Source organism: Melospiza georgiana, chromosome 5 (genome assembly GCF_028018845.1).
Source record: "Melospiza georgiana isolate bMelGeo1 chromosome 5, bMelGeo1.pri, whole genome shotgun sequence".
In the NCBI taxonomy this organism is placed as follows: Eukaryota; Metazoa; Chordata; class Aves; order Passeriformes; family Passerellidae; genus Melospiza; species Melospiza georgiana.
Genome location: NC_080434.1, coordinates 33,299,115 through 33,326,983, shown reverse-complemented (window position 1 = coordinate 33,326,983; position 27,869 = coordinate 33,299,115). Strand labels below are relative to the sequence as shown.

The following is a 27,869-nucleotide window of genomic DNA, read 5'->3' as shown; positions in this document are numbered from 1 at the left end:
GGTGCCTGTGGGAGCCCTCACTGGGAAGGAATTATGTCATGTCCCCGCCTGCCCGCCAGCTCCTACAGCGGGGACACCCAAAGGAACGGCGGCTCTGTGGTCCCGGGGTTGTGGAATCCCGGGAATGCCCGCCATCCTCACGGAAGAGCTGCTCGGCTTTATTCTTCATTTATTTCCCTTGGGACATTAAGCCTCTCCCGGCACCCCCGTCCCGCTGCCTGCAGTGGTACAGCCCGCTGGCGCGCGCCGATTGCGTCACCGCGCGTCGCCTGCGCCACCCGGAAGCGCTTTGGTGGCGGCGGAAAAGCGGCGCGTGCGGCTGGTTTTGTTTGTGGCCGGACCCGCGCGGGGGCTCGTACGCGCCTCCCGCGGGGGCCTCCGCTCGCCGTCCCACGATCGGCCCCATGGCCTTCAACTTCAGCGCCACGGCGGGAGCCGGGGCCGCCAACCCGACCGGTGAGCGCGGGGGAACCGGGGCGCGGAGGGGCGGGGCGGGGGAAGCCGAGCGGCGGGCAGCGCGTGCCCCCTCGCCAATGAGAACAGCGGCCGCCTCAAAGGGCCGCGCGTGCCCCCCGGCCAATGGGGAATCGTGACGGCGGCTCGCGCGTGTTCCCCACGTACCGCTCCCCCCCCCGCCAATGAGAACCGCGGCGGCCGGCAGCGCGTGCCCCCCCGCCAATGGGAATCACTGCCGCCTCAGGGACCCGCGCGTGACCCCCCACCAATTGAAATCGCGGCCCCGTGAGGGACCCGCGCGTGCTCCCCCGCCAATGAGACCGGCGGCGGCGGCGGCCCGCGCGTGCCCTGCGGCCAATGGGAGCGGCGGTGGCGGGCAGCGCGTGCCCCCCAGCCAATGGGAGCCGCGGCCGCCTCAGAGGCGCCGTCCCGCGCCCCGCGTGGCCCCCGGTGGGTCCGGGAGCGGCTCTTGAGGCGCTTGTGATGAGGTAGTCAGGTCCCTCGGATCAGTATTTTCTTGCAATAAATTCATCGTTTGGACGAGATGCCCTTGGAAGTTCATTTTTGAGCAAGGTAAAAGATAGCGGTTAACTTGTAAAGTTAGACTATTCCCCCTCTGCTTTTGTCACTGTCAGTCATGGTGAAATGTAAGACAGAGCTTTCCTTGCCCTCAGTTAGTAAAATAATTAATTGTTGACTCCAAACTCCTTTGGACGGGACTCATCTTTGCTCTAGTTAGCCTGAATTTTACTGTCTCTTTTACAAACACTCTTTCTGGCCCCATCTGAAAGTAAAACATTGCCTTGTGCTGCCTGTACATTGTGGCGAGGTTTATGACATTCACAGACCAATGTCAGAGGGACATCTGGGATCACTCCTCAGGACTTCCCATTGTCTGTCTAGCATGAAACTGTTTCAGCTGCATCCCAGGGGTGCTGGGTGCATCAGTAAATCCAGCAAGGCTGAGGTGGGCAGATTTTGGCAATAGAACTTGGATAAGTCTGCCCTGGAGTAGCTGAGACTTGTGTGGTGCCTCATCTGCTGGAGCTGAGTTTTGTGGTTATTCTGCTGCCATGTATCTGAGTGTATTACTTGTATGAAGATGATTTACTCTTGCCTTCCTGATAGTTTATGAATTGATTTTGACATTATCTGTTACACTTAACACAGATGCAGCTGTATTGAGCAGTCTTAGGCTGTTAAAAATGACTGTTAATGTGAATATTGAATCACAGACATAAGGCTTTGAAAAAAGGTGGGGAAATGCTGCTGCTTTATGCACGGTATAATTAAAAAATAATATCTTTACAGCAGCAGTGTGTTGAGCTTTTAAGTGTTCTCCTTGTGTCCAATAAATGATGTTTAATGCCAGTTAATACCTTTTACTCTTGTGTCTAACTCTGCCTGTCTTGCTTATGGTGATGGAAAAATGCTTCAGCTTTTCTCTCCTGGGACCTGCCTTTCACTCTCAACTAATGTTGCCTTGCTCTTTTTCTGCTTCCCGCTCGTCAGGATTTGGTGGGCTTGAAACTGCAAACTCCACTGCCAGTGGGTTTAATTTTGGGGGTTTCGGATTAACTGCTAATCCCGCAGTGAATTTTAATATTGGGAATTTCGGTGTTTCCACTACCTCAACTCCAGCTTTCAATTTTGGTAACAGTCTGGCAAGCGCAGGTAGATAATGCGTACATCCGTGTTCTGTGGTAAATGTTACAGCAGGGGTCCAAGAATTGCATCCCTCACTGGGGATCTGTGTCCGCTACTAATCCTCATATCCATAAAAGCTCTGGAAATGGAATGGGAGGGGTTTAGCCCGTTAAATTCTCGAGGAATAGTTTTTGAGGGAAAATAACCCTGTAGGCAAAAGTCTCTAGAATGGGAATGAATCCAGGTGATCCCGAACAATCCCAGAGCTGGTCCCTTTTCCCTGTTTCCTGACATGAGATTCTTGGACTACTGCAGTCATGTTTCCATCTTCCCCCGTGTCTCCTCATCGGCCTTGCGTTGGCTGTCATGAACACACCACACCTCAGTAGTTTCTGTGCAGAAACGAATTGTATACGACCGGCACAAAGTCAGAGCCAGCTGTGGCCTGTTCCCAAAGCCGCCGAGTGTCCCAACACCGCCCTGCTCCAGCTCTCCAGGGGTGCTCCTGCTCCAGGGAGGCCTGCACGGGATGGGGGCACTGGGGTGTGGCCAAGGAAGCCCTTTGTATGGAGATCCATCAGATCTGAGCCATCAGCTGATGTCATTTCACTTCAAATATTTCCCATTCCCTATGAAAACTTTGGGCTGGATGGATTTCTAATGCTTGTGTAGGTGTGGAATTAGCCAAGGGGTCCGGTTGCTGCTGCTCGTATAGGAATTCCGTCCATCCCACAGTGTCATTGCTCTCTGTGTCTGCGCCACTCATCTGTTCTGTGCACTCCAGCGGTCTCATTGGGTTTATTTGCTGTGAACACTCTTCACTGGCTTCATTTGAGAAGACACAGAAGAGACCATGGATAGTCCATTTGATATTTAATTTGATTCTTTGGTACTGAATTTGTAGTCTCAGGCCCTTTTCAAGAAAGAATGACTAAATTTGCAGTGGGTACAAAGGTACCTAAAAATGGTGTTACCTGCTGGTGCTCCTGCCAGCAGGTGTTACATGGGTGTTACAAGGAACATGGGTGTTACAAGGAACAATTTCTTGTGCCCACTCACATCAAAGTGTTTGCTGAATGGAAGTAAAATGCCCTTGCCTATCAGCTTTGATTTATGCTTTTCATTTGATTTGTGGACAGGAGGACTGTGAGTGTAATAGATCTCTTTTTTTTGCTATTGACATGTGAGTGAGGAGAGGCAGCATCTTTGTGACAAATCCTTTGTAGCAGACTGTCTTTTGTCTTTTGAGCACGTGTAAAAGCAGCATGAGACGCAGACACCTTGCTTTCCCAGGCAGGTCAGCGCTCCACAGGCTGCACCTTGGGCCAGTGCCATTGGCAGCACTGGAGCTCAGGTGCTCACTTGGGTCCTCTCCTGCTGGCCAATGGCTGCTTTTCCTGAAAATCTGTGGAAGGCCGATTGCTTCTGCATCCATCTTCCTATACTAGTGGTTGAACCTCTAAATGAGGTGTAACGGGTATGATCATTGGGAAACAAGGCTTAAAAAAAATGACCCTGTAGAAATTTACACGACTGTGTGTATCTGGCCTCGGGTTTCCTGAGGTGTTAGGACTGTTTGTAAAGTTCCCAAAACGTCGAGTTGTTTATTAAACACTTAGTAGTGACATTGAGCAGAAGTATTCCTGAGAACGAATGTAAGAAATAGTCCTGTTAGTTGTGTCTGTCACTAGGGGAAGCACATCCCTCTGGTAAAGGACCGAGATGTCAGTTGACTGCTGCCTTTTTATTTGCTTTCGTGACACACCATACAAGTTGTGGCTTTGTGATCCGTGTTTTCTCCCCCATTTCCTTGGGCGATGAGCTCGGTGCCCATGCTCAGTGTGAACTACATGCTTGTGCCATGTGCCATCCGTCTGTCAGCCCCTGTGGCCGTGACCCCCGAGGCGTGCGGTTGGTTGCGGTGTTGTGCCCAGCTGCGGGGCCGTGTGCCGCTGCCTGACCGCAGTCTGTGTTCGGCAGGTGCCTTTGGAGGCTTTGGGACCACCACCACCAGCGCGGCACCGGCGTTCAGCTTCTCTGCTCCCACCAACACCGGCACCGGCGGTAAGGGACTGAGGGACTGACTGCCCGCAGAGCAGATCCAGGAGTGCTTTGGGTTGCAGGGCTGCTGTGCTCTTCTTCTCGGTAATCATGTACTTGTTTCCGCAGGACTCTTTGGTGGTACCCAGAACAAAGGCTTTGGATTTGGTACCAGTTTTGGCACAGGAACTGGAACTGGCTTGGGCAGTGGGTTGGGAACTGGGCTAGGCTTTGGAGGCTTTGGAACCCAGCAGCAGCAGCAGCAGCAGCAGCAGACCAGTGAGTATGGCCTTGGGATTTACCCATCCCTTAGCAGTGAAAGCACAAGACTGCCATCTTCTGTTGCTGCGGTAGTAGGACAGAAGTGTATTGTAACTGGAGGTGGTTTAACACTTAAACTCTTAAACTAGAGCTCAAGCAAGTCTCTGAGCTTCACCCTTGAGCTTCCAACAATATTTACCCCTTTGGTTTAATGCTGGTAGAATGTAGTTAGAGAATTGATGTTGCAGTCACAGCATTACTAGAAAGGGAAGGAAAAAGGCATTGAGGTTAATTTAAATGGGAGCTGGATAATAAGCAGCTTCAGGCTCTGAGTCCACTGAATTTGTAACAGCCAGCCTGCCTCTCAGATTTCGGTATTGAGGGTGCCAAATAGATGGTGACATGGATCAATACATGTGTCTTGTTAAAAAAAACCCCTAAAGTTCTTCTAATGTATTGTTCAGGAGCTTCAGTGGTAGATGATGAATGGCTGTAAAAAGACACTTAAGAGACATGATCTGATTTTAATTCCTTTATTTGTTTGGTTTTATTTTGCTTCTCAGAGTCTGATAAGAAGTGATGCTAGTGATAGGTGATAGCATGGTCACAGTTGTTCAAGGGGTTCATTTGTTTCTCTTTATCCCACCCAGCATTAGGCACTGGGTTGTTCAACCAGCCTGCCCAGACTCCCGCTCAGTCCAACCAACTCATCAACACAGCCAGCGCCCTCTCGGCCCCGACACTGCTGGGAGATGAGAGGGATGCCATTCTGGCCAAATGGAACCAGCTCCAGGCCTTCTGGGGCACGGGCAAAGGGTACTTCAACAACAACATCGCTCCGGTGGAGTTCACGCAGGAAAACCCCTTCTGCAGGTTTAAGGTATGGCATGGTTCAGCTGCCCGCAGAGGGCGCCAATCCATTACTCTGCTGAGGCTGAGCAGCTCATGGGTGTTAAACCAGACTTTGTCACTGGTTAAGAGTATTCTGAAACAGTATTTTTCCAGGTAATCTGCACAATTCTGATGCATACTCATTAAAAGGTACGAAGATGTTGGAAATCTGGGTGGTGTGGAGGGACTAGATAATGAGCCCAGATGTGGAGCATGAAAGTAACAATTTCATGTACTAGCATTCAGGTTAGTGTGTGTGTACTTCAAACAGATCTATGGAAATTAATTTTAATGTGTGTCTGTGTATGTTACAATAAGACAGAAACAATTCGAAATAACCTTCTTGTCTGAAAGAAACTGTGAACATTTGGAATAAGAGCTTCAGGGTCTTTCTTCCTTGCTTTGTCTAGATTAAAATAACCCTCTATGAACTTGGCCTGTGCCAGGTTTAAAATCCACCAGCCTTTATCCTTGCCAGTGCTCATGCTGACTCCATTCCCTGTGTGGACTCGTCAGCAGTTCCAGATCTTGCTTCTCATGTTGACAAATTTGTGGCTCTCCATCCTCCGCAAATCCTGCCCTTGCTGACTGTCTTGCTAAGCCTCAGGCTTGTAAGGGGATTTGGGGCAGGCGTGGCGACACCTCCAAAGCTGATCCTTTGGAGTGCAAACTTTGTGTCCTGAATGTAGGTTAATACTGAATTAAGTCCAGTGTTGATTATGTACATTATGAGAGTTCTGTAACATTTTTGCAGCAATTGTGCCTGCCTAAAAAATGTTTGGTTTTGTTGCATCACCTTTTTCAGTGTTACCTTGAACATTTTCTTAGCAATGCAACTGAAAGCTTATTTTCTTGTAAGTTGTTGTCTGAATTGCTTTCACTGTTTCTGAGCTTTGGAAAATTGTCCATTATTATAAGTTGTGTGGCGCAAAATCGGTTATTTTAGAGTTTCATTTACTAAAAAGAAGAGTCTTCAGGTTAGAAAATACCAGATACTAGGTTTAGTGTTGTCCCTGTGACTGGAGCATTTCTAATGCCATGAATTCACGTGCCATAAGTGAAATACTGACAAGTTCCATCTGTGCCACCAGTGAAGATGCCTGCAAAAAATAGGGGAGAAGGTGGCACAGGGATAGGAGCAAAGCATCATAAGCTGTTTTGGTTATTGCCACTGAAACACCTTGGCATCAGATAAGAAGGAAGCATTATATGAAGGGTTCCACTTGTACACAATTCCAGCTCTAGGATGCATGAGAAGCATGCAGCTCCAGACCAAGAAATGCATGCTGCTCTATGTGTTACAGGCTGTTGTTTGAAGTACCACAGTGAAGTAAAATACATCTGTTCTAGTTTGAAACTGCTGAGTTGCGTAAAAAGATTGTGGAAGTTACTTATTTAAAACAGAAGTACCAGAGGTGTCATGTGCTTAAAAACAAATTCTTCCTTAGCTGTCACTGTTGTGCTCCATGGCAGGATGGCTGGTTCTGCGAGGCTCACTATGGCAGGGGATTACCCTCTGCTGACAAAATCGAGCTCCTGGGCACATCCCCAACTCATTTCTTTCTTCATGAGGGGAAAGGTGCAGGTCACCCACCCACATGCAGTGTCAGGGCCTCACCAAGCCCTTACTCTCCGCCCTGTCACCAGTGCCAGCGTGGGGTGACAGCTGACAGGCAAGAGGAGGTGAAAGCTGCCACTCTGTTTTTGCTTGTAAAAGGCTGATCCTCTGGTTCCATTTGCAATTTGGAAAAAGGCTCAGTTTGTAAAATGTTCCTGATTGCTGTCAGCTCTGCTGTGTTGGCAACTCCCCTGATGGAAAAAGGATACTTAGGAACTTTTTGTAAAAATCCAAACTGTTTCAAAAGCTGCTGTACTGATGGCTGTGTGAGAGATTGATTTACAAGGGGATTGATTTCATGTTTGTGCAGCTTTGAATAAATTGTGAGTTAAATTTGGAACCAGTTGCTCTAAAAACAGAGGGATTTAGCCCTCCTCTTCATGCCACAAGGATAGGCATTTGCTAAGTAACATACCTTCATTTTTCATGTGTTCCTCGGCAGGCTGTGGGTTACAGTTTAATGCCCAACAACAAAGATGAAGATGGCCTCGTGGTCTTGGTGTTTAACAGAAAAGAAGCAGATATTCGAAGCCAGCAGCAGCAGCTCGTAGAATCGCTACACAAAATTTTGGGAGGAAACCAGACCCTCACCGTCAATGTCGAAGGTGTTAAAACAATGCCCGATGACCAGTACGTGAACTTCCCACAGGGTTGCCCATTTATATTGCATGTTAGAATGGGTTGGTGCCTAAGTCTACTGTCTCCCCTTCTCCTTGATTTTAGATCTCTTCATCCTGAGTTTGATTTGTATCTCTTATTCCTTCATATAGTTTTTCTTACAACATTGAGTCCAGTGCCTTTTCAGAGATTTTAGGCTATTCTTAATGTAGTACTAGTATCACCATAGGATATGGTTGGTAAAACTGGGAGGAGCAGAGAATGTAATGGATTTACAGTTTTTCATTCTCTCTCCCTTGCTGTGTTAAACCCTGCAGCTACTGGTACTTTACATCTCACTTGGTAAAGAAGTTAAAAGTCAGCTGGGAGAAGTGATAGCTTGGATTTTGAGTGGTTGTGTATTGTGTTACCTCCTTCGTGCTGCTGACCTTTTCCTGACGTTCCACATTTTGCCTCGCTCAGGACAGAAGTGATCATTTATATTGTGGAGCGCTCCCCCAATGGCACCTCCAGGAGAGTTCCTGCAACGACCCTCTATGCCCACTTCGAGCAAGCCAACATCAAATCATCCCTGCAGCAGCTGGGGGTCAGCCTGTCCATGGCCAGGACAGAGCTGTCCCCAGCACAAGTCAAGCAGCTCCTGCAGAACCCTCCTGCCGGTGCGTGGGCTGGGCCTTCTGTGCTCTCCAGGAAAAAAGCTGGTGTCAGCTGGAAAACACCTGTGAAAATAATAAGAAAAAAAGAAAAGTTAAAAATCAGAATAATCATGTCCTATACTCACAGTTTTCAGATGGCTCTCTTAGCTTGCCTTTGTGGCCACAGACAGCTTTGCACATATAGCTTTGTTTTAGAGTAGTTATGGGCTTTTCATGTAATTTGATTAGATGACTTACCTTTGTATCTATAGCTTTTATATATGTCCATGTTTAGGATATGAAAGGTTATGAAATCTGGATTGGAAAAGGCATTTGGCCTAGTCTTGCAGAAAAGTCAGAGCTAACTCCTACTGAGATTATTTTGCCAACTGATTTGTTACTTTAATCACTTAGTTACTGATATTTCAAATATTTGTTTGTTTCACACAATAAGCAACTTCAAAAGGACAGATGACCCAAGTGTGGCATAGAATGGGAACAGTAGGAATTTCTGCCTTTAAAGTATGGATTATCCAATGGGAGCACCTATGGGTTATTCCTTTCCCCTGCTTTCAAAACAGTGCTTGACAGCTTTTGGGTCTGAATTTACTGCTACTGCTCAGGACCAGGAGATTTAAAGAACTACCCTAGTTTAATTAACCTTAATTTGTGCAACAGGCATTTGGGTTAGCATAGTTTATAGGGTTTGTGTATTGCAAAGCATTTTTTCCTGGTTAGCAGCTGTAATATCTCTCAGATAGCCCTACGAAAAATCCTTTTTTTTTTTTTTTTTTAGGTGTTGATCCTATTATATGGGAACAAGCCAAAGTTGATAATCCTGATCCTGATAAGTAAGTCAAATAGTATGTTCAAGTATTGAAATATTGCAACAAGGCTTGGACAGGGGAGAAAGAGATAATAATTGCATAGTACCCTTCAGATAACTTGTGAGAAAGTTACCCGAGTACAACTTGGCCAAGTGCTGATCCCCTTGAAAGCAGTGAAGATTACTGGAGGTGCCTGTCTTAATCCCGTTACCCATTTAGGCGCTTAGGAGCTGTCAGGATAGAGAAAGAGTCTTACTTGGGTTCCTTAGAGGAGTGGTGTCCTCCGTTACATGGATTAGTTATTGGGATTTATTTTTTGCAACCCTTATGGTTTTTTCTCTTTTCTGCTGAAGGTGCTGCGCCCTTGTACCCTCCAGTGGTTACAGATAAATTGGGCTGGTTTCTTTATGAAAAAGGAAGAGGTTATGGGGAACAGTTAGGACTCTAAAACTAAGCAAAAGAAGATATGGTTATATATTAATTTATAAAAGATCGGCATAATCTGTGACTTTATGTTAGATTCTGTTTCATAATTATTAACCCTTATCATGTTTGATGTGTCCAGTATAGAAACATGTTGTAAGAAATATTTGTGTTCTCCTAGGCTTATTCCTGTGCCAATGGTGGGTTTCAAGGAACTGCTGAGAAGATTGAAGGTCCAGGATCAGATGACCAAACAGCATCAAACTCGATTAGATGTAAGGTTGCTCATCTTTATCGTGACTTTCTGTTGACAAAGGATGCACTATTAAATGCACCTAGCCCTGTGTGTTCAAAATGGAAACATGAACCATTGTCTTAATATATCCCTTAAATAGATCTTTGCCCAAAAACTGAGCAGAATGGTTTGGCTTTCATTTGTTTGAGGTTCCAGCTTACTGTTTTGTTACAGGCTAATCCACACCCACTCCATTAAGTCCATTGGCAGAAACTTTTAACTTTGGGCAACCAATTTTCCAGTGCCTTCTGAAAATCCCAGTTGTGTATGAAAATAAATACAAAGCAGAACAGTAGAGATAGAAGAAAGCTTTCTAAAATCATCTGGGGCAAGGACACCAAGTTGCTAAGTGGTGTAGTGTCATGAAGCTTCCAGTTTTAAATCAGGCCTACCTTGTTCTGTTATCAAAAACTCTCTGGCTTCTAGTTGACTCCCATCTCCTCTGCAGATAATATCAGAAGATATCAGTGAGCTGCAGAAAAACCAAACGACAACTATGGCAAAAATTGCACAATACAAAAGGAAACTGATGGCGCTTTCGCACAGAACCTTGCAGGTAACAAGGATAATCTAAACAAGTCCTTTGACACGCTTCAGTGCCACAAGCAGTCTCAGAGGGAAGAAGAACCTGTTCCATCTTGTGCAGGCCAGTGCTGAAAATTATTCTGACCTCAGCTAACAGGTGTTCATTTAAGTACCAGGCAGAGCTGTCAGGGAAAGCTCAGGTCTGCTGTACTTGGGAACCTTCTCTCTCACCTACCCAAAACCACAGGACTGCCCTGAGGTCTTAGAGCAGCAGACTAAATGACACAACAAATCCAGTGAGAAACAGGCTGGAGGAGGGGCAAAAAGATGTAGAGATGGGCTGGTGGGGAGAAGGATGGGCCAAGTGTTCTCTAATGAACGTCAAAGGCTTCTTTTGTAGGTGCTAATAAAGCAGGAGATCCAAAGGAAAAGTGGTTATGCCATTCAGGCAGATGAGGAGCAGCTTCGTGTACAGTTGGATACAATTCAGTGTGAACTTAACGCACCCACGCAGTTCAAGGTGAGTGGCTGACAGCATTTGGCTAACACCTCTGGGGTTTCCTCACTGAAAACATGGCAGTTTTCCAAAACACATGTGTATATTAGCTGTGGAAGGCTTTCAGTCTCGGTGTGATAGGTTGTAGCATTGTGCTCTTTGCTGAATAGCCAATAGGTATTTCAGTAGTTTTGAGTTCTTGGAAATCATGGAGTCGCTTACCCTTTGCATGTCTTCCAGAACATCTAAAAATTGAATGAGCAGCAATGTTTCCAGCCCTGGAGACTGAGACTCAAGGAATGGTAGATGCTGGAACTGTGGCAGCTGTAAATGAGTTGTGTTTGATTTAAGCCTGTTTTTCTTCCCAGGGCAGACTGAATGAGCTCATGTCCCAGATTAGGATGCAAAACCACTTTGGAGCAGTACGGGCTGAAGAGCGCTATTACATAGATGCTGACCTCTTAAGGGAAATCAAGCAAGTGAGTGTTACTTGGTAGAACCCTGGCCTACTCTTTGAGCTTGATCATTTAAGCCAGACACACACTGACTGGATCTAGAATGTCATGTTGTCATGTTTGATCAAGTCTTCCTTGTAATCGGTCTCAGTGCTGGGGCACCAAGCTATTGTACAAAACCACTCTGTGGAGACAGGCTGTTAGCACAGAAAATGCTGTTATTCCTTCCTCAGAGAAATGATGCCAGGATTATCAATGTGCCAATGCCACCAGTCGTGACACTTCTGAGAAATATTACCTAGTAAGTTTGTGAAGTTGAACAATACTCACACTGGTTTCTGAACTGTCTGCAGCACCTGAAGCAGCAGCAAGAAGGGCTGAGTCACCTAATCAGCATCATCAAAGATGATTTGGAGGACATCAAGCTAATAGAACATGGGTTGAACGAGAGCATTCCCATCCGAGGGGGAGTCTTCAGTTGACTGGTGGAGGTTTACACAGAACATGGTAGTGGAGTTCATGGCTCACCTTCCAAGGCTAAAACTGTTGAGGTAAAATAAAACACATGTCTTGTAGGAGCAAAATGGTATTTTGTCTGTTACTTTTAGAATTAGCAAAGCCTCTTCTAAGCTTTTAAAATTGACCTTTGGAAGGTTTATATTTTATAAAGCTGTATATGCTTTAACAAAAGAAGGAAAACTGAATCTGTTCAGATACCATTTTACTACAAAACTATATGTACTATTGTACATTTGTTTTCCTTTTTTCTTCTTTTTTTACAACAACATTGTCCTAAAAAATGCAGTGCTGAGGGGATTGTTTCGCTAATGACTCGGTTTGTGGAAAGCTTAGCCTGCTTCCATGTTTCTGTCAGAACAATCAAGTAGCACCATTGTGTAAACAGCTAACTTAAATCATTAGAGAGATACTTGTTGCTGTAACTATGTTGTTCTCTGCAATACCAGTCAGTTACTGGGGCAAGCTGCAGAAAGTTCATGTTTCCAGTTTCTGTCCTTCCTTTGGAGTGCAAGGATCTGAAGGTTATGTTTTGATCACTTTACATATATGAGTTATACAAAGCTTTGCTGCCCCTCTAAGTAACAGTATGTCTGGATGTTGTCTTCTGCCTTTTTTAAAAATCACCCAAAAGTAATAAATTCAGTCTGAATTTGTAATAAGCGGTGTGTGGTGTTGGCTCTCAGTGACATCAGCAAAGCAATGACGCTGCTCCCAGCTCCAGGTAATGCACTTCACTCTGCTCCAGGCACTCCAAGGTAGCAGGCTGTCACACCCAGTGTCACAGAGCTGCATGGCAGCCTCAGTCCCCAAACCAAAGTGAAAGGTGTGGCTCCTAGATCCTACCGGGCAGCAAGCGCTGCAGAGCAGGTACCTACTCACCCCATGTCATGGAGAGAGACCCGCTTTTCCCCTCAGTGCCAAAGTCACCAAAAATAACTGAAACAAAAAACAGTGTTCTGCAGTAGGAGTTTGTACAGCAGAAAAAAACGTGGAAGGGGCAAAATCAGTTTGTTCATTAGTCATCAAAATTAATTCCATTAATTAAATTTGAAGGATGGAAAAATAGAAATACAGCTGCAATATGCTGGGACCCCTATTGTGCATTTGAGAGTGTTTGTGGAAGCATGATTCCATTACAATTGAAAAAGCATATGTGGAGCTCTAGCTAAGGGGGAACAGGATTAGTTTCCTTTTGGAAGCATAGTTCCAGTTAATAAACTGTCTGCACTGGGCAATGAGCTCTGTAAGAAATTGAGTGAGGCTAGAATTCTGTTTTGGAGGCTGGGGTAGCAGTCTTGAGTCTTTTGCCATGGGGCCCCTGCTAGACTGTGCTGCTTGTATTTGAGAACCACATTGTTTCTTGTTTTGCTAACTCTTCACATTCCACCCCACTTTACAAGCTGGATCCCACCATGCTTTGAAAATAACAAACCTGCAGCATAGGCTCCCTAGCAGGGAGCTACTTGATCTACTGCCCTGGGCTTTGAAAATGAAATTATCTCAATAGATTTTTTAAACAAGTCCCCCTGCTAGAGACAATTTTACACATTAGAGGTATTTTTCTAACATTCTGCTCTACTGTGTGTACTTAGTAGCTCCAAACTTCCAGAGCAAGCTTACCACAGCAGAGGAACACCAGCAGGGAAGTAGGTGTCATCACTGGAACAGCACTGCTGCTCACAGAGTTAACTAGAGAAAAAATAAACAGCCAAGCAACAGCAGTCTGGAAAAATGGTTTATTAAAAGGAAAGCTGCAATCAAACAGGTGCTACCTCATTAAAATGCTGCCTACATGTAATACATTGACTTCCACTTTACTGCTCTTCAATACACCCGTAATATCCTCTCACATTGACAAGAGAAGCTAAGTTGCATTTTCCCTTTGAGCGGGAAACTATTTAAAACACAGCTTCTTTTAAAAGCAGTCTGAATTGAAGTGCAATTCATCTATTTCACCTGTTAGCCTCCCCAGATGGGTCACAGCTATCACCTACAGTGATGTCTGTTTTGGCCACCTGCCTCCCCTTTCCCTGCTTGCCATCTGCAGGCACACTCTAGGTTAGGTGGGACAGTCCTGGCTTTGTAGAAATCAAGGCATGGGACAGGGCGGCTCCCGGCAGGTTCTCACGACGGGCACTGTCTGACCAGGCGGAAGGCTTCCAGGAACTCGTTGAAGTCAATGTTCCCATCCTTGTTGAAGTCAATGCTGCGAACCAAGTCGTTAATGCCATCATCCGTGAGTTCAATGTTCATGTGGGAGCTGAACAGTTTCCAGGTTTGCTGGAATTCCTCAAAGGAGATGAGACCTGCAGAGGAGCATTTAACGTGCTGCAGTTACATCTCCTAATGTGGAGAACACTGACTAAAACACAGCTCAGAGCAGCAGAGGCATAATACAAATGGACATTGCAGAAGTGTGGGAGGGAGCAGGACCACCCAAGCCTAAATAAAAACACCTCTGTACATACTAAAGCAAACTCCAAAGCAGAAGGGATCACAGAAGGCAGTGATCAACAGCCCCTGCACACCTGCTTACCTGAATGGTCTCTGTCTATGATCCTGAATATGGTCTCTAAGTTGGATCTGTTTCGATAAATGACTTCCAGCAAGCTGGACTGGATGTGCTGAAAGACATGATCACAGTTTTTATCCTGACAACACCTCTCCTGTCTCTGAGTTGTTACTGCAGATGTCTCCACAAGCAAGAATATTTTTTGCTCTCAAGAACTTGCCAGCAGTGCTTTATCAACCAGGAGTGTGATGACTGGAGCCTCTGTGCATCTGCAGAACAGATCATCAGCAACTTGTCCCTTCCCATTGGCGCTCTTCTGGGCTAACAGTGAACCAGGCTGCATTTTATAACCACTGCAGAGCTGCATTTGCTGGGTGTAATTAAGAAACTGCCACTTGGAGAGTGAAATACAGTTTTCCTACTCACCAGCCTGCATCCAAACTATCCCTAAATTTTGATTTCACATCCGTCATCTCTTTGTAAAAATGGGCTGGGTGCCTCAGGACTATTTGAGCTCAGGCAAAACTTCCTATCAACTTCAGTGTGATTTCAGGTTATGCAGGGAGAATCCACTGTCCTTTTGTACTGCAATTGATTTGTATGCACCAGGGATCTGGTGAGAGCTGCTCACATCATGCTTTGATGGAAGGGGCTGAGTGCTTACCTCTTGGCTCCTCTGCTCCATGGCCAGGTCATCCAGCCAGGATTTGTACTCCAGCATGCCGTCCTCGGTGCTGCGCACCAGCTGCGGCCTCAGCATTCGCCAGGGCAGTCCCAGCCGCAGCACTGACTCCACTGCTGTCGCCCAGTTGCTCAGAGTGATCTTTCCTGTACACAAAAGGGAGACACCTCTGGGACACAGGCGGCGGAAAGCACGTGAAGGCAAAGACAAAGCCTAAAACAGTGACACACAGTCTAGGTGCTGCTGACAGCACAGCATTATTTTGCAGTGCAGGCACTTCCTACCCAAGCCTCAGCAAGGTTTTTATCATTGCAACATATCAAGGCTTATGATGCTGCAAGCATCTGAACAAATGCAGGACACTAACTTTCGGTATTTCATTAGAAATTTGCAGCCCACTGCCCATTTTAGCAGCAGCTGTAACAACCGAGCTGGATTCCTATGAACAGTTTTACTACCAGGGAAGAAAGCAAGAAAGCAGTTCTCTCCATGAGCAGATCTGCCAGCCACCATATCCCTTTTCTCCCCTGCCCACCAGTGGACAGTTCTCAGCAACATCTCTTGGTCACTGCATCAACACAGCACTCCTGTCTGCCACAGAGGTCAGAACTCTCAGCTCCTTCCTTAAGGTCTGACAAAGACAACTGCCATTGAAGACATCCCTTGCTTTCCTCTTCCCGGTGATTTTAGACTTCAGGGATGAAGGGGCTCTAGAGACCACCCAGCCCTTCTCAACTGACACAACAGACACGTTCCAGGTCGTCTTTCCCCAGGCTTCATCAGTACTTCAGCTGCAAGGAGTTCTTCTAGGACCAGTCTCCATTACTGCGCCTCAGGCTGATGACGTCCTGCTTTTTCAGCATCCCCACTTTGTGGTGTCACTCCAAGGCATCCACAGAGACTGAGTAACACGCAAATGACCTCTGGCAAGGTCTGATACAGCCTCCCCATGACAGCTGGTGACACCTGTCAGTGAGCAGTCTCCGAGCCAGCCACAAACTCAATGTAGTCTCTTCAGCCCTATCCGACCAGGCAATGAACTCGCACGTCCCTCAGCTCTGGGTTACCTGTATTGTCCCTGTCATAGGACTTGAAGGCACTGATGAGGGCTGAGGTGTGAGCAAAGAGCTTTTCCCGCAAGGCTCGAAAGGCGGACTCCTCTACTCTGCTGATTCTGGAGGATGCAGAACAGAGAGAAGCACTTGAAGGACTTGCCCTGAATCACAAGAAAAACTGCACCTTCCCTCCCAGTGCTCTACCTGGCTTGTCCATGGATTGCCCACACAACTGCTCTGCACAGCTACAGCTGCATCTCAGTGCTTGTGACAAGGCACTGCATGCCCAGGGCACAGTTCCCTGCAGCTGATGCCACAAGTCCCTGCATTCATTTGTGAAGTAACAACCCAAAAGAGAGCTTCAGCAAAGGTCAAAAGTTAAAACCTGACATGGAAAAGAGGAGCTGAAAAAAATCAGCAAGCTTTAGAAAAATCCCCTTGGAATTTTGTTAATAATCCCTTCTCAACCCTCGAGCTTTCCTCAGTAACTTCAAGTACAAAGTGTAATCCCTCCTGTAGAGCTTTTTAGAAAAATCAAGCTGTGAAACTTCATCTCCAGAGTCAAACTTTCTAAAAGCTCACAAATTTTTCCCTTAGGGAATTTTGACTTGGCAAATAGAGCAACTAGAAAGCCTTGCCTTTGGGTCATGGTGAGCAAATGGGCTGTCTTGTTTGCTTGGTACTGAACAAAGTGGGGAATGAGGTCTGGTCCCAGCTTCACATAGGCTCCCCTGTTACTGCCAATCTCATAGTAGTTTGAGGCTGAAAAGATGGTCAGCACCTAATCCCAAAAAAAGGGCATTTGCAGTCAGTACATTCATCCTGTAATATTGATATACATGTAAACAATACACCCAATCCCCTCCAGAGTCCACAGACTGTGAGAGCATCTATGTTATAGGGAGAAGAGGTAGAGCCAGGTGGCAGCTGGCCTGGAAGCCATGCAGGTGTGAGTTCCTTGTGGGTGGCACTGGTCACATGTGGATCTGGCCACATGTTGGGCTTCTGCAATTTTCCTGTGCTCTTTCCCAACAGTTCTGCTCTCCAGAATCCGAGTGCCCTGATGAAGCCACAGATCTGACTGCATCTTCTGAAAACAGAACTTGGCTGCAGCAGCTCAGTAGCACCCTTTTGTAGCTCATCTGCAGGAGCAGCTGCACTAAGTGGGGGCCATGGCACAAGTGGGTTCAGATATTTTCTCAAGCACCACACACAAGGACACAGTTTGCCTGTGCATCCATGTCCCCACACTTCAGTTAACTCCCAATAGGCCTGTTCAAGGATTTTGCACATGCTTAAAGCCCCACTGGAAGAAATGCAGAACTGAGACAGCCACCCCCCCCCAGAAACCCCATTGTGGCAGGATGGAAACCCAAGTGCCCTTCACACCACCCCCAGCTGACCTTGCGGCTGTGACAGAACTCGTAGCCCTCCTGCTTGCACTCGTGAGAGCGGATCAGGAACTGCAAGCTGTACTTTTCAAGGAACTTCTCTGTCACATCAGGCCCAAAGTAGCAGCCACCACCTCGCACCTTATTTTCTCTGCAGCCCTCCTGAGGCATGGGGTCACTCCAGAGGATGTCTAAAACCTGAAAGGATTGGCAAAGTTCACTAAGAAAATACAGCTCAGTCTCGGAATCCCTCCCTACACTGCTGCTGTAACCAGAGTGCAAGGGAACAGACATTTTTCCTGCATTCCAGCTGAAGACTGTCACAGACCTGGGCCACCTCAGAACTGGCAATATTGTTGGCCATGAGCTACAGGCACATCCAAAGTGTCTGGGGAAAGAGGGATGTGCATTAGTCAAGCCTGATACAAGCTTTGCCTCTGCTAGCATTAAGATGTCCAAGAGCCTTCCCTGTCTTTCTCCATCCCAAAACACAAGTCCCAGGGCAAGAACAACCAGCAGATTCTGAGATCCAGATTAGTAGGCTTAGTATAAAATGCCTTTGTTCTCTAGCCAGGTCCTTCCATAGCCTGCAGAAATACAAGTGCTAACTCAGTAACCACTGTGTGGATTAAGGCCTAATCCCTTTAACTCTGACTTCAGCGTACAGTGCTACAGAGAAAAGGTGTGCAGCACTGGAAGGTCACATGTAATGTCAACCAACTAACAGTGGTTTCAGAGTGCACAGAAGAGACTCCCAGTCTGGAAAAACAAGGAAAGGAAGTTCCCAGCTGCTCCTCCCAGGAGGTAACAAAGGTACCAACAAAACATCCCCACGGTCTCACAGAGCAGCCCTTCCTGGCCACCTACCACTGAATGACCAACTGCTGCAGGAGGCACCCACAGCACATCCAGCTCAGGACCCTGCTAAGACTCTTCACCTGCTTCCACTCCTCCTGGCGAGTCCAGCATGGCTCATCCGCATCCTTCAAGGAGACCATGCTGGAATAGGTGAGCTCCTCTGGCTCTGACTCGCTGATGTCCACCAGCCGGCGGCACGTGTCGATTTGCTCCTGCACCGTCTGCCGGAGCCACCTGGAGAACTCCCGCCTGTTGGCTGTGCTAGGAGCCTGGGCTGACTGGGGCTGCAGAGATAACCTGGGAGCTGCATCAGTGCCTGATTCGCTCTCCCCATTTATGGCCTGGATTTGTGGTTTTCCACTCGATTCCTTCCTTTTCTTCAGCCTTAACACAGAAACAAACTGAAAGATATGAGAGAAATGGAGCTGATAACACAGCATGAAACCCAGACCTTCAGCTCTAATGTCTTCCATTGGCAGACTTCAAGTGATCCAAGCCTCACTCCCTTCTTTCCATCAACTGCTCCTTGACTATGGGGAACTATTAGTGCCATTCTCTTAGACAAGCCATCCTGGGTCTGCAGCTGGGCCTCATGCACATCACATCTCACTCTTCCTCATTGATTTCCTGCATACAGATTTCATCTGCAATGGGAACTATGCAGCAAAGGAAGCATGAATGACTAATGCAAGAGTTGTGATTTTATTTGAAGAAGGAAAGGGGTATTTCCTAACTGAGTGAGTGAGGCAGAGGCAAGTTAAATGATTTATTAAACTCCTTCTGGAAGTCTAAGGGGTAAAAACAGGCTAAGCAACTGTGGGACAATGTCTCATCATCACTGCATTTTTACTTCAGCAGCAGCACATATTCCAGAAACCAGCAGTGCTCCATCGCTTCACAGCTCCTGCACGCACACTAACCAAAGCCTATACCTAAACACAATCTTGTCTAGGAAGACCATCTGTTAGATTTGTCTTGTCAACAGCTAAGCTGGCATGTAGAAATCAGCTTCTCACCACAAATCAGCAACACTGTTGTCTCTTGAAATAACTGGAAAATAAAACCTACTCTGTTCCTTTGAATTTTCTCAAGCATGTCCAAGTCAGTGGTGTCAGAGATGCCCCCGTGAATAATGAGGACTTTCTGATCAATCAGGGTGGCCAGGGGCAGCCAGCAGAAGACATTCTGAAACATCCTCAAGATTTTCTTCCCATGCACCTGAGAGAAAGAAGAGATAAAGCATCCAGTCTTCTAAAGGCATATCTCACATGGTAAAGAAGACACAAACATAGGCCTACCTTGTATTTCTGCATCACTTCCTTGGTGAAACCATAGCTAAAGGAACAAGAGAAAGGAAGCTCAGTGGGATTTTGCACAAGGCCCTTGATATGGTGTTCAGCCCTGCACAGAAGCCGTACCGTAAGTTCACCATGTGGTCCTCGTGGTTCCCGCGGTTGAGATGAACCTCCTTGGGATAGATCAGGAGGAAGGTAAAGAGGATAACAAGGATCTCAAGGGACTGCTTGCCTCTGTCTACAAAGTCCCCATTGAACACGTAGGACTTGGAAGGGGAAGGAAGGCCATTCTGTAAAAGCAAGGAACAGGTGGATGTCACCAGAGAGGCCTCTCCAAGGTGTCCATATGCCCTCCCCCCAGTTGCAGCCTCTCACTTCTGTCCTAGGTTACAACAGACCCTTGCTCATCTTTATACTGTGGGCCCCAGCAGTGAAATTGGCAGTCGCAAAGAGTTGTCATTGGTATAAGCACTAGAAAAACACCCATTGGCACTAATAAAATGGACGTGGATATCAGATTTTCTAGTCAGCAAGGGAATAAGCTACTGATTTGTTAAGCTATTTAAAACCAATCCAATTGACTTGCAGAATTGCACATGAATGGCCCAATTCTGCAAACACTTCTCAACATGACCCATGGGATACCCATTGCAATGCCTGGACATCCTCCCTCTCTAAGTGTGGTGCCTACCTTGTAAAAGATGAGGAACAGGTCATCCAGCTGGCCGTGTAAGTCTCCTGACAGGCACAAAGAGATGCTTCACAATATGTTTACCTTGGACTTTAAAAAAACACCCAATACCTAACTTGCTACGAACTAGGTCCTTTATAAATTAATCAGCACAGAAATACTTTGGGAAGCACAAGCCTAGAGGAAAAGGACATGATGTAAGGCTTGAGCAGAAATCTGAGAAGGACAATAAAAAAAACCTACACCATCTGCTGAAGATTGATTTAGAAGCTTTGGTCATTTATCTCTTGTGATGGCACATCCTGGCACAAGATTGTCATTATGTGGGAGAAAGCTTAGCATTCAAAATTACCATCTAATTGTCATTTAACATAATATTGGAGAGAGGGGTTTGTTTTCCAGAGGCTGACTGCATGCAAAAGTCTGTACTATGTATTTTCAGAAATATCTCAACATTTTAACATTAGAGTAGGAAAAAAGTAAAAAGCTTTGTCTCAAATTTACTTATACGATGCAAAGATGCATTGACATTCTGGATCTGGATGCACGCGCTGGTGCTCACCGAGAAAGGCTCCAGGATTTTGTTTTCAAATAATCCCAGACCACAGAATAGGTCAGATCACTACCAAGTGCTGTGACCAGTCCTCAGCTGGATGTGATTTCCGTGGTTTAGTAAAACAACTCCAAGTTTGGGGTGGGACAAAAAAAGACCACCTGGGTATTTCAGACAGACCCAGCTGCCTCTCAAGGCACCACACACTTTGCTTATAGAGAGCATTGTGTTCCACGTTCAGTACAGAGGGGGGCATCGTGCTCTCACTATCACTCTCTTTCTGCCCCACCCTCCCATAGGAGCATTCCACCCCGGGGGCTGCAAGGGACCCACCACACACAGTGATCTCCTCGATGTAGCAGGTGGAGACATGACTGATGTTTGGCAACTGCTTGAGGTGCTTCCTGGTCTCATGCAGGAGGTTTAAGACATAGCGAGCATGGAGCTGCTACTAGGAGAAAGTAAAAGGATTAAAGCAGGAAATCAGTGGCCTCTGAGCAGCACCACTGTGGCTGTAAAGACTCCCCCAGGATAGCCTGGGTGGTAGAAATTCTCCCTGGAATGCCAGTCTGTACTGACCTATGGGCTTACAAACAAGATGAGGGATATATTGGGAAACAGAAGGATGGCAGACACTTGCACAAGGCAGCCCAGCCTCAGCACTGAGAGGGCTGGCAAAGCAACCCTAAAACCTCAGCACCTTGTGGACAAGGCTATACCCACTAGGCCACACCACCTCCAGAAGCAGCAGAAATTCCAGTCCAACATCACAGGTAACAAAGTTGCTCCTCTAGATCTTTCTTAGCTTTTCCACATTGAACCAGTCTATGAGTTTCCACTTGTCCTGCAGTGATAGATATGCTCAAAGCCAGGGCATAGGCCTTTAATACAGCAGGGACATGAGACACCTTTGGGTTAGAAGTTCTCTTTGGAGTAAGGATGTTTTGGCCTATTTTGCAGTTCAGCATATCAGCTGAGGGATGGCAGCAGAACACTGCAATTGTATGAAGGCTTGTTAGTTCTGGAGTGGTACTCAACTTCCTTATCAAAAAACTCACAATTTACATTTTAAACCAGAGTCCAAGTTGCATAACACAAAACATTGTAATTGGCTGTTTTCCTCTGGGCCATCCTATACCTATTTACAAATTGAGAAATTTGAACAAAAAATTATGAAAAGTCTCAACATGAGCTGTTGCTGATTTCTCCCTTTAAAAATGAAATTCAGGTAAATATTGGTACACCTCTACTTAAAGTGTTCCATTTTGTCAGGAGTACATTATCAGGAAGAACATTTCTATGGCATTAGGAAATACCATATAGTTTCCAACCCCATTTTGTTTAACAGCCTGATTGTTATACTCCAGTCAACTGAGCTTGGTAAGAAAGTTAAGACCAAATTATCTATCCTACAACCCTGTTCAGAGAAGGGGAGAGCATGGTACCTTTTTGGGATCCTTACCTGTTTCTGTTGGAAAGCTTCCAGCAAGGCCGTGGCATGGTCAGGGAGGAGTGGGAAAGAGAGATGGGGTCCGGTGTAGGAGTCTGGCACCTCTATGGATTCATAGTCACAGTATTTTTCCAGCTCTGCCTCTTTGTAACTTTCCCCACTTACAAACATGCGACTGATAAAATCCCCTGGACAGCAGATTTATGGGGTTGATTTAAAAAATTTAAAAAAAAAAGAGAAACACAGAAAAAAGTAGTTAATTGGCTCCAGCTACCATGCTAGTAATTTGTTACAGAAGAGCTGTTTAGTTAGGCTGGCACTCAGGAGCAATTGCAGCCATGGATGCTGGGTACTGCTTGGCACTGCTACAAAACTTGCAGTGGGGGAAAGGCTGCAGGAGACAAATGTTCATGTGCAGTGTGCACCGTTCTGCCACTCTGTGACAACATACTGAACCTTTATGCCTCCTTCCAGCTCCTAAGAGCAGGCATTGCCCCACATCCCTTACACAGCTCATAGTCTCCAGACAATTCACTCTCTAATCCTGATGCTTTCAGTCTTGGGACTTGGCCACATGTGCCATCCTGAAGATTGCCCAGCACTGGGCAATGAATTATACAAGGTTCAGCCTTCAGAGCTGCAGGTGCCACATCTACAAAGAGCACACAAACTTACTCTCTTTGCTGCTGCTTGGTGTGAACTGGTCCATGAGGTAACTGAAGAAGTTGTGAAGCTGCCGGAAGAGGGAAAGCCCGTCATTCACCCCGGAATGAAATCGAACAGAGTAGCAACCTATCATAATCATCTTTCTGGAAGTTTTACCTCTGCCTTCCTCACACTGTCTGGTACATACAGCAACTCTCACTGTACCAATTTAAGTTTTGACTTTCTTGAGATGAAGTCAAAACAGTGGCTTTACCTTCAGCCACAGGCAGAAGTATGCTATGAACCCTTCCTCTCCCTGCAAAGCAGCCATGTAAGAGAATTTTAATCAAAGTTAAAGCATAAGAAACCAAATAGACTTGCCTGTTGTGTTCAGACTCCAGAAAAGCTCTGTTAAATGGCTCTTGGGGCTTGCTTTTGGGGTTCATTACTTTGTTTTATGCAACACAAGTAGCCAGGGAATTAATAGGTTAAAAAGGGGCAGGAAACCCAGTCCCTGGCCCACTGAAGCACTTAGAGGGTGACCAACTAGCACCCAAAAAGGCAGAGTCTGGCACAGAAACCACATTGCTATGCGTTTTCCTACCTGCTCTTTTCCTCAGCACCATACCTTGATCTGATCCTGCTCGCAGGAATACTCAATGGATTGAAAGATTCTCCAGGTGCAGCGGCGGCGCATTTCCAGCCGAGCCACATGGCGCCGATACCACTGCTGGATCAAGACAGCTGCCTTGAAAGCTGGGAGACAAGAACAGAACCAAGCTTCTGAGCAGCACTGCCTGCAGCTGAGGCACCTGCAGCAGCTCCTTCCCCACCTCTGAACATGGAGGAGAACCTTTCCTTTTCAGGAAAAAGTTACCAGGAATTGTATTCTTGTGCCTAAGGGCAAAAAATCTCTTTTTGCCTTCTTTGTTGCAAGAGGTTGACCTGACCCTGCCTGCCCAGAGACCTCTGAAGCACTTCCAACCATTGCTGCTGGTTCCTTCAGCACCAGTGTTAACAACAAATTACTAAGGTCTGTAACATATTCTTCCATATTATTAGACAATATCCTCCCTTTCTACCTACCTTGATCATTTTTATGTCACTCTTACCATCTCTAGGTGCTGGGTCTTCAGGAAACCAGAAATTTAACTGAGGCCATGCAAAGAGTTGGGGGAAGACTGGATACCAAGTTTCCTTCTAGAGCCTTAAAAATGTGGGGATTTTCTATCTCTCTTTATGCCAAATAAATACCTCCGCTTTTGCAGTTGTGGAAAAGCTTTAGAAGGACTCTACACTAACATAAATATCAACATACCATTACCTTACAATAAAATAAAGACAAAACTACACCCACAGTGAAAAAGGGGAGGCAGAACTTTGGCCATTAATGGCACAGAATTAATGAGATGCCAAAATTTCCAGGTACCTATTTCATGTTCAAGCCACAGCCAGTGCTGACATCAGATGCTTCCCACCAAATTATGGCTATCTGCCCTTTGATCTTTTAAACACAGCCTCTGTATTCTCCCAGTTCCAGTGTGTTCCCTTCAAAAATTATTTCAGATGGGGTGAGTGCATATTTCAAGTGAAGTACATTGGTGTACTTTCACATTTTGTTTTTCAAGTTCTGCTGCAAAATTTTATCTCTAGAATCTCTCATCCTCCTTAGCTGTCCTTGATCCCACTCGGACCAGCTCTGCTTCTTGACATCTCTCTTTGGATTACACTGCATCCCTTCCTGTTCCTTTCTGGGGCCCCACCCGTGAGCCCTACACTTAAAACATCTTCTAACACTGCTTCTCTGTCATCTTTAGCTGAGGTGGGAAGGGATGACTGCTGTATCCACAAGCTGGCTTCAAAACCCAAGGGAAACAACACAGGTAGGGAACTAGGCCTGCTCACCAAAGGCGGGAGAGCAATGGGAGGTGTGTGGGAAAATCTTCATTAAAAAAAGAAAAATCCTCACCCCCTACCCAAAGGCTTCTATACTGAGAAATAATATTAATTCAGTCAGCTTGCATTAATTACATAACAAATGGCCCTCCAAGTACTTCAGCAGGAGACAGCGACCTTTGCCTAATGAAGGTATCTCAATGGATTATACACTGAAAATAATAATCCTTTTAAATCATTATTCACTTTCAGCACTGGGAATTGCAGAGCACAAAGAAGGAAGACCTACAGCTGCTCTTCAGCAGAGGTGTGAGAGAACCTCAAGTTGTGGTCAAGAAGGTAAGATTTGGCAAGCCTTAACTCGGGAATAACTTCTGTATTCTTTGCCTTCTCTCTTGCTGAGAAAATGCTTACTGATCTGCTGGGCTGTGAAAAAATTCCTTGTGATAACTCTACACATACCAATGAAAACCAAAATCTTAGAAACAGTAAAAACTTACACCTATGAGAGACATCTTACCAAGTGCACAGTTAACATAAATACCACCATTAACAGCATTTAAGCCCCAGATAGGCAAGGCACTGGTTTTTACTCTGCTTTTATGGAGACTGACTGCAATTGAAAAAGCCAGGTATTCTAATTTAGCATTTTACCTGGGTGAGTTATATCTGGCAGTGTTTGTATCATTTTGGAAAAAAGAAATGAACAGAGAAGAGAAAGACTTATCCACATTTTATGATGATCTAAACCATGTATCATATAAGCTGCTGAAAGCATAGCAAAGTGGCAGCGCTTAAACCAGACTACACTCCAAGGCAGGGCCAGTTGAACAGCTCTGCTCCAACACTGTCCTTTGAAAACAGCTTTCAAAGACCTTGGACAGGGGGGACAGGGATGAGATCTGGCACGCTGCATTTGGGCACCAAGTCCTAAGCAGCTGCCCTACTGCAAGTGGCCAAATCTGAGGCATGTTGAGAGCCAAAGTCTACAAATTCAGAGAGGCTTTACTGCTGTGGGAAACTGTTGCTCTGCTATCAGATGTAATATAAAGTCTCAAATAAGTAACTAGTGTTGTGTTACACTTGCTCATCTTAAAATAACCCTGAATTTGTTGGGAAAGTCCATGGACCTCTGGTGCTATGGGTGACAGGTAAGTCTAACTTAAATAAAAAGAGTTTTTCAATAGTGGATAGTAGCAAACAAAAGTGTGAGTCACAACCTTATCTCCACTTCCAATCCTTATTCTCCAAATACTTGCAATCAGTTTGCCCCATGCTGCTGTTCTGCCAGTGCTCATGACTGCATGATTCAAACAAGGAAAAGACTGTTTATTTACTTTTTAGCTCTTCCTTATATCTAAGGTCTTCCTCATCAACTCCCTTTCCTCTGCAGCAGACACAGGCACACACCCACAAAATTAATCCCATTACAGAGGGCTTCAAAACATAAATCACCACAACTTTGAGAGCCGTCTGGATTATTAAAAGAGATTAAGAGCACTTTGCTGATGTAATTTGACAAAGTGCACACTTTTTGCTTGACAGCTTTACATAGCCACACCATCTCACCTTCTTTGGGACTAGATTTATTTTGGCTGTACTAGCAAGAGCCTTGGAAAATAATCCAGGAGAAGCAGCAGGGGACATCTGTCTCACTGTCAGCACACATAACAGCTGCATTACCCAGCAAGTGTTTCATCCAGCAGGTGTTGGTGCTAACTGTAGCTTTCTTCTCTAGTTAGGCTTGGGTGGATTTTAACCCACTCATTGTCTAAATAGCTATTATTTCCTCAAGCCTGTTGTCTTCTGCCTGACACCTAAGAATCCTTGTCACAGGATACTCAAAGACAGAGCCTCACTTCAATGATATGAAGAACACTCAGAGGAGAAACACATTCAATGCAACCTCCCAACAGCACATGCAGGAGAAAACAGGATAAGATTGCTTTTCTAAGAATCACTCACCATTTTCAGACTTCTGCAGGGAGTGCTTGTACTGGACATTTACAGAACTACCAGATCCCATGTTGTCCAACCAATGCTCCAACGTTGCAGAATGGCCCAGTGTCACCAAAAACACAAAAGAGATGCAGGGAAGACCATTTGGTCAGAATCAAAACAGCTGCAACATGTCTCACAGTGCCAAGAATCTACAATTAAATATATTAACACTTAATATCAATGATCAGAGGACCTCTCTTATGCCCAAGTACATTTTACACTACCAGATTTCTGCAGCTACTCCCAGACATTCAGATGTGGATTTCTGTCTCACTACTTCACATTGCAAGTGAGCTTTATAAACAGGAATCAGTTCAGCACCTTTAGCTACCTGCATAAAAATAGGTATTGTGATTGTTTGGCAAACATATAAAAAGCTTTTCAATAATGATCAGGAACTACTAAAAAGTCATTAAGAAGCAGTATGTGCAGACAGACATTCTGTAGTGTAGACAAATATTCATAAAGTGCGCTGTAAAGGATAGCTCATTATGAGGGATGAACACAAACCTGATATTTAATCTAATCATAACTAGCAGGAAGCTAAGTCTAAAATAGCAATTAGCTATCAGAAGAAAATAGCCAGCTTTGTTAAACACTGCTTGCCTTCATTCACATGCATCTGTTTGAGTGTGGGGGTGTATTATGCCGTCAGTTGCCAGTATAAAACAACAGACATCCAGACTTTAGTAAGCTCACTGCTGTGGAAGCTCTGGTCAGGGTAGACAGATCCTAATGGAAGACTAGGTCAAACTCTGAAGTCTCTCACTTTGAGGGTAACCAGAATGTCATTCACAGACATTTTCCCTCTGGAAAATAAACAGTCACTGCCAAAGCAGCCCCAGGCTGTATCACTGAAGAATTCAACAGATTTTTATTTTCCCCTGAAATTCAGGGAAGACAAAGCTGAGAAATGGAGGGAAAGAAATAAACACTTGTAGAAATATTAAGGCTGGTGTTGGCAGGAGAACATAGCTCAAAGTATTTTGGAGGGTCAGGACAGAGTCACTACAGAGGCACCTCTGCCCAGGGGAAGGAAAAGTCCTCCTTTCCTCACTTCCTGCAATCCTTTTGCCTCCTTCAATCTCTTTCCACCTCACCCACGTCTTTCCTCTCAAAATAGCTCAGATCCGC

The 27,869-nt window shown here is 45.7% G+C and overlaps 2 protein-coding genes across 4 annotated transcripts; one reads left to right on the top strand and one right to left on the bottom strand.

The window, feature by feature from the left end:
- Window positions 1-325: 325 nt before the first annotated feature.
- On the top strand, window positions 326-12,365 carry NUP54 (nucleoporin 54). 3 transcript variants are annotated; one of them, XM_058024759.1, is made up of 13 exons: window positions 326-456; window positions 1,969-2,130; window positions 4,084-4,167; window positions 4,273-4,422; window positions 5,055-5,284; window positions 7,356-7,543; window positions 7,994-8,190; window positions 8,963-9,017; window positions 9,598-9,691; window positions 10,160-10,267; window positions 10,637-10,756; window positions 11,101-11,211; window positions 11,541-12,365. In XM_058024759.1, the coding sequence occupies exons 1-13, from the start codon at window positions 405-407 to the stop codon at window positions 11,667-11,669; spliced, it is 1,680 nt and encodes a 559-aa protein (XP_057880742.1). In that variant the 5' UTR covers window positions 326-404; the 3' UTR covers window positions 11,670-12,365. The 3 variants fall into 3 exon arrangements, with proteins under 3 accessions (XP_057880742.1, XP_057880743.1, XP_057880741.1); XM_058024760.1 differs by lacking the exon at window positions 1,969-2,130; XM_058024758.1 differs by lacking the exon at window positions 326-456 and having other exon boundaries at window positions 861-2,130.
- Window positions 12,366-13,830: 1,465 nt separating this feature from the next.
- PPEF2 (protein phosphatase with EF-hand domain 2) lies at window positions 13,831-26,760 on the bottom strand. Its single transcript, XM_058024757.1, has 16 exons — window positions 26,700-26,760; window positions 23,467-23,594; window positions 22,869-22,926; window positions 22,206-22,381; window positions 21,077-21,191; window positions 20,191-20,237; window positions 19,623-19,789; window positions 19,503-19,539; window positions 19,273-19,422; window positions 18,285-18,605; window positions 17,359-17,544; window positions 16,594-16,736; window positions 15,968-16,074; window positions 14,883-15,046; window positions 14,243-14,330; window positions 13,831-14,012 (listed from the first exon to the last, which is right to left on the bottom strand). The coding sequence occupies exons 1-16, from the start codon at window positions 26,758-26,760 to the stop codon at window positions 13,831-13,833; spliced, it is 2,130 nt and encodes a 709-aa protein (XP_057880740.1).
- Between the last annotated feature and the right edge of the window lie 1,109 nt (window positions 26,761-27,869).

Excerpts from the sequence above, each read along its gene's own strand:
- PPEF2 (XM_058024757.1), bottom strand. The coding sequence starts at position 26,760 with ATGGGATCTGGTAGTTCTGTAAATGTCCAGTACAAGCACTCCCTGCAG. Across the intron at positions 23,595-26,699 it reads CCTGCAGAAGTCTGAAAATG|CTTTCAAGGCAGCTGTCTTG; the intron begins GTGAGTGATTCT and ends CTTGTCTCCCAG. Across the intron at positions 15,047-15,967 it reads CTATGACAGGGACAATACAG|GAAAGATCACTCTGAGCAAC; the intron begins GTAACCCAGAGC and ends TTTTGTGTACAG.
- NUP54 (XM_058024758.1), top strand. The coding sequence starts at position 1,872 with ATGGTGATGGAAAAATGCTTCAGCTTTTCTCTCCTGGGACCTGCCTTT. Across the intron at positions 7,544-7,993 it reads AAAACAATGCCCGATGACCA|GACAGAAGTGATCATTTATA; the intron begins GTACGTGAACTT and ends TGCCTCGCTCAG. Across the intron at positions 10,268-10,636 it reads TTTCGCACAGAACCTTGCAG|GTGCTAATAAAGCAGGAGAT; the intron begins GTAACAAGGATA and ends CTTCTTTTGTAG.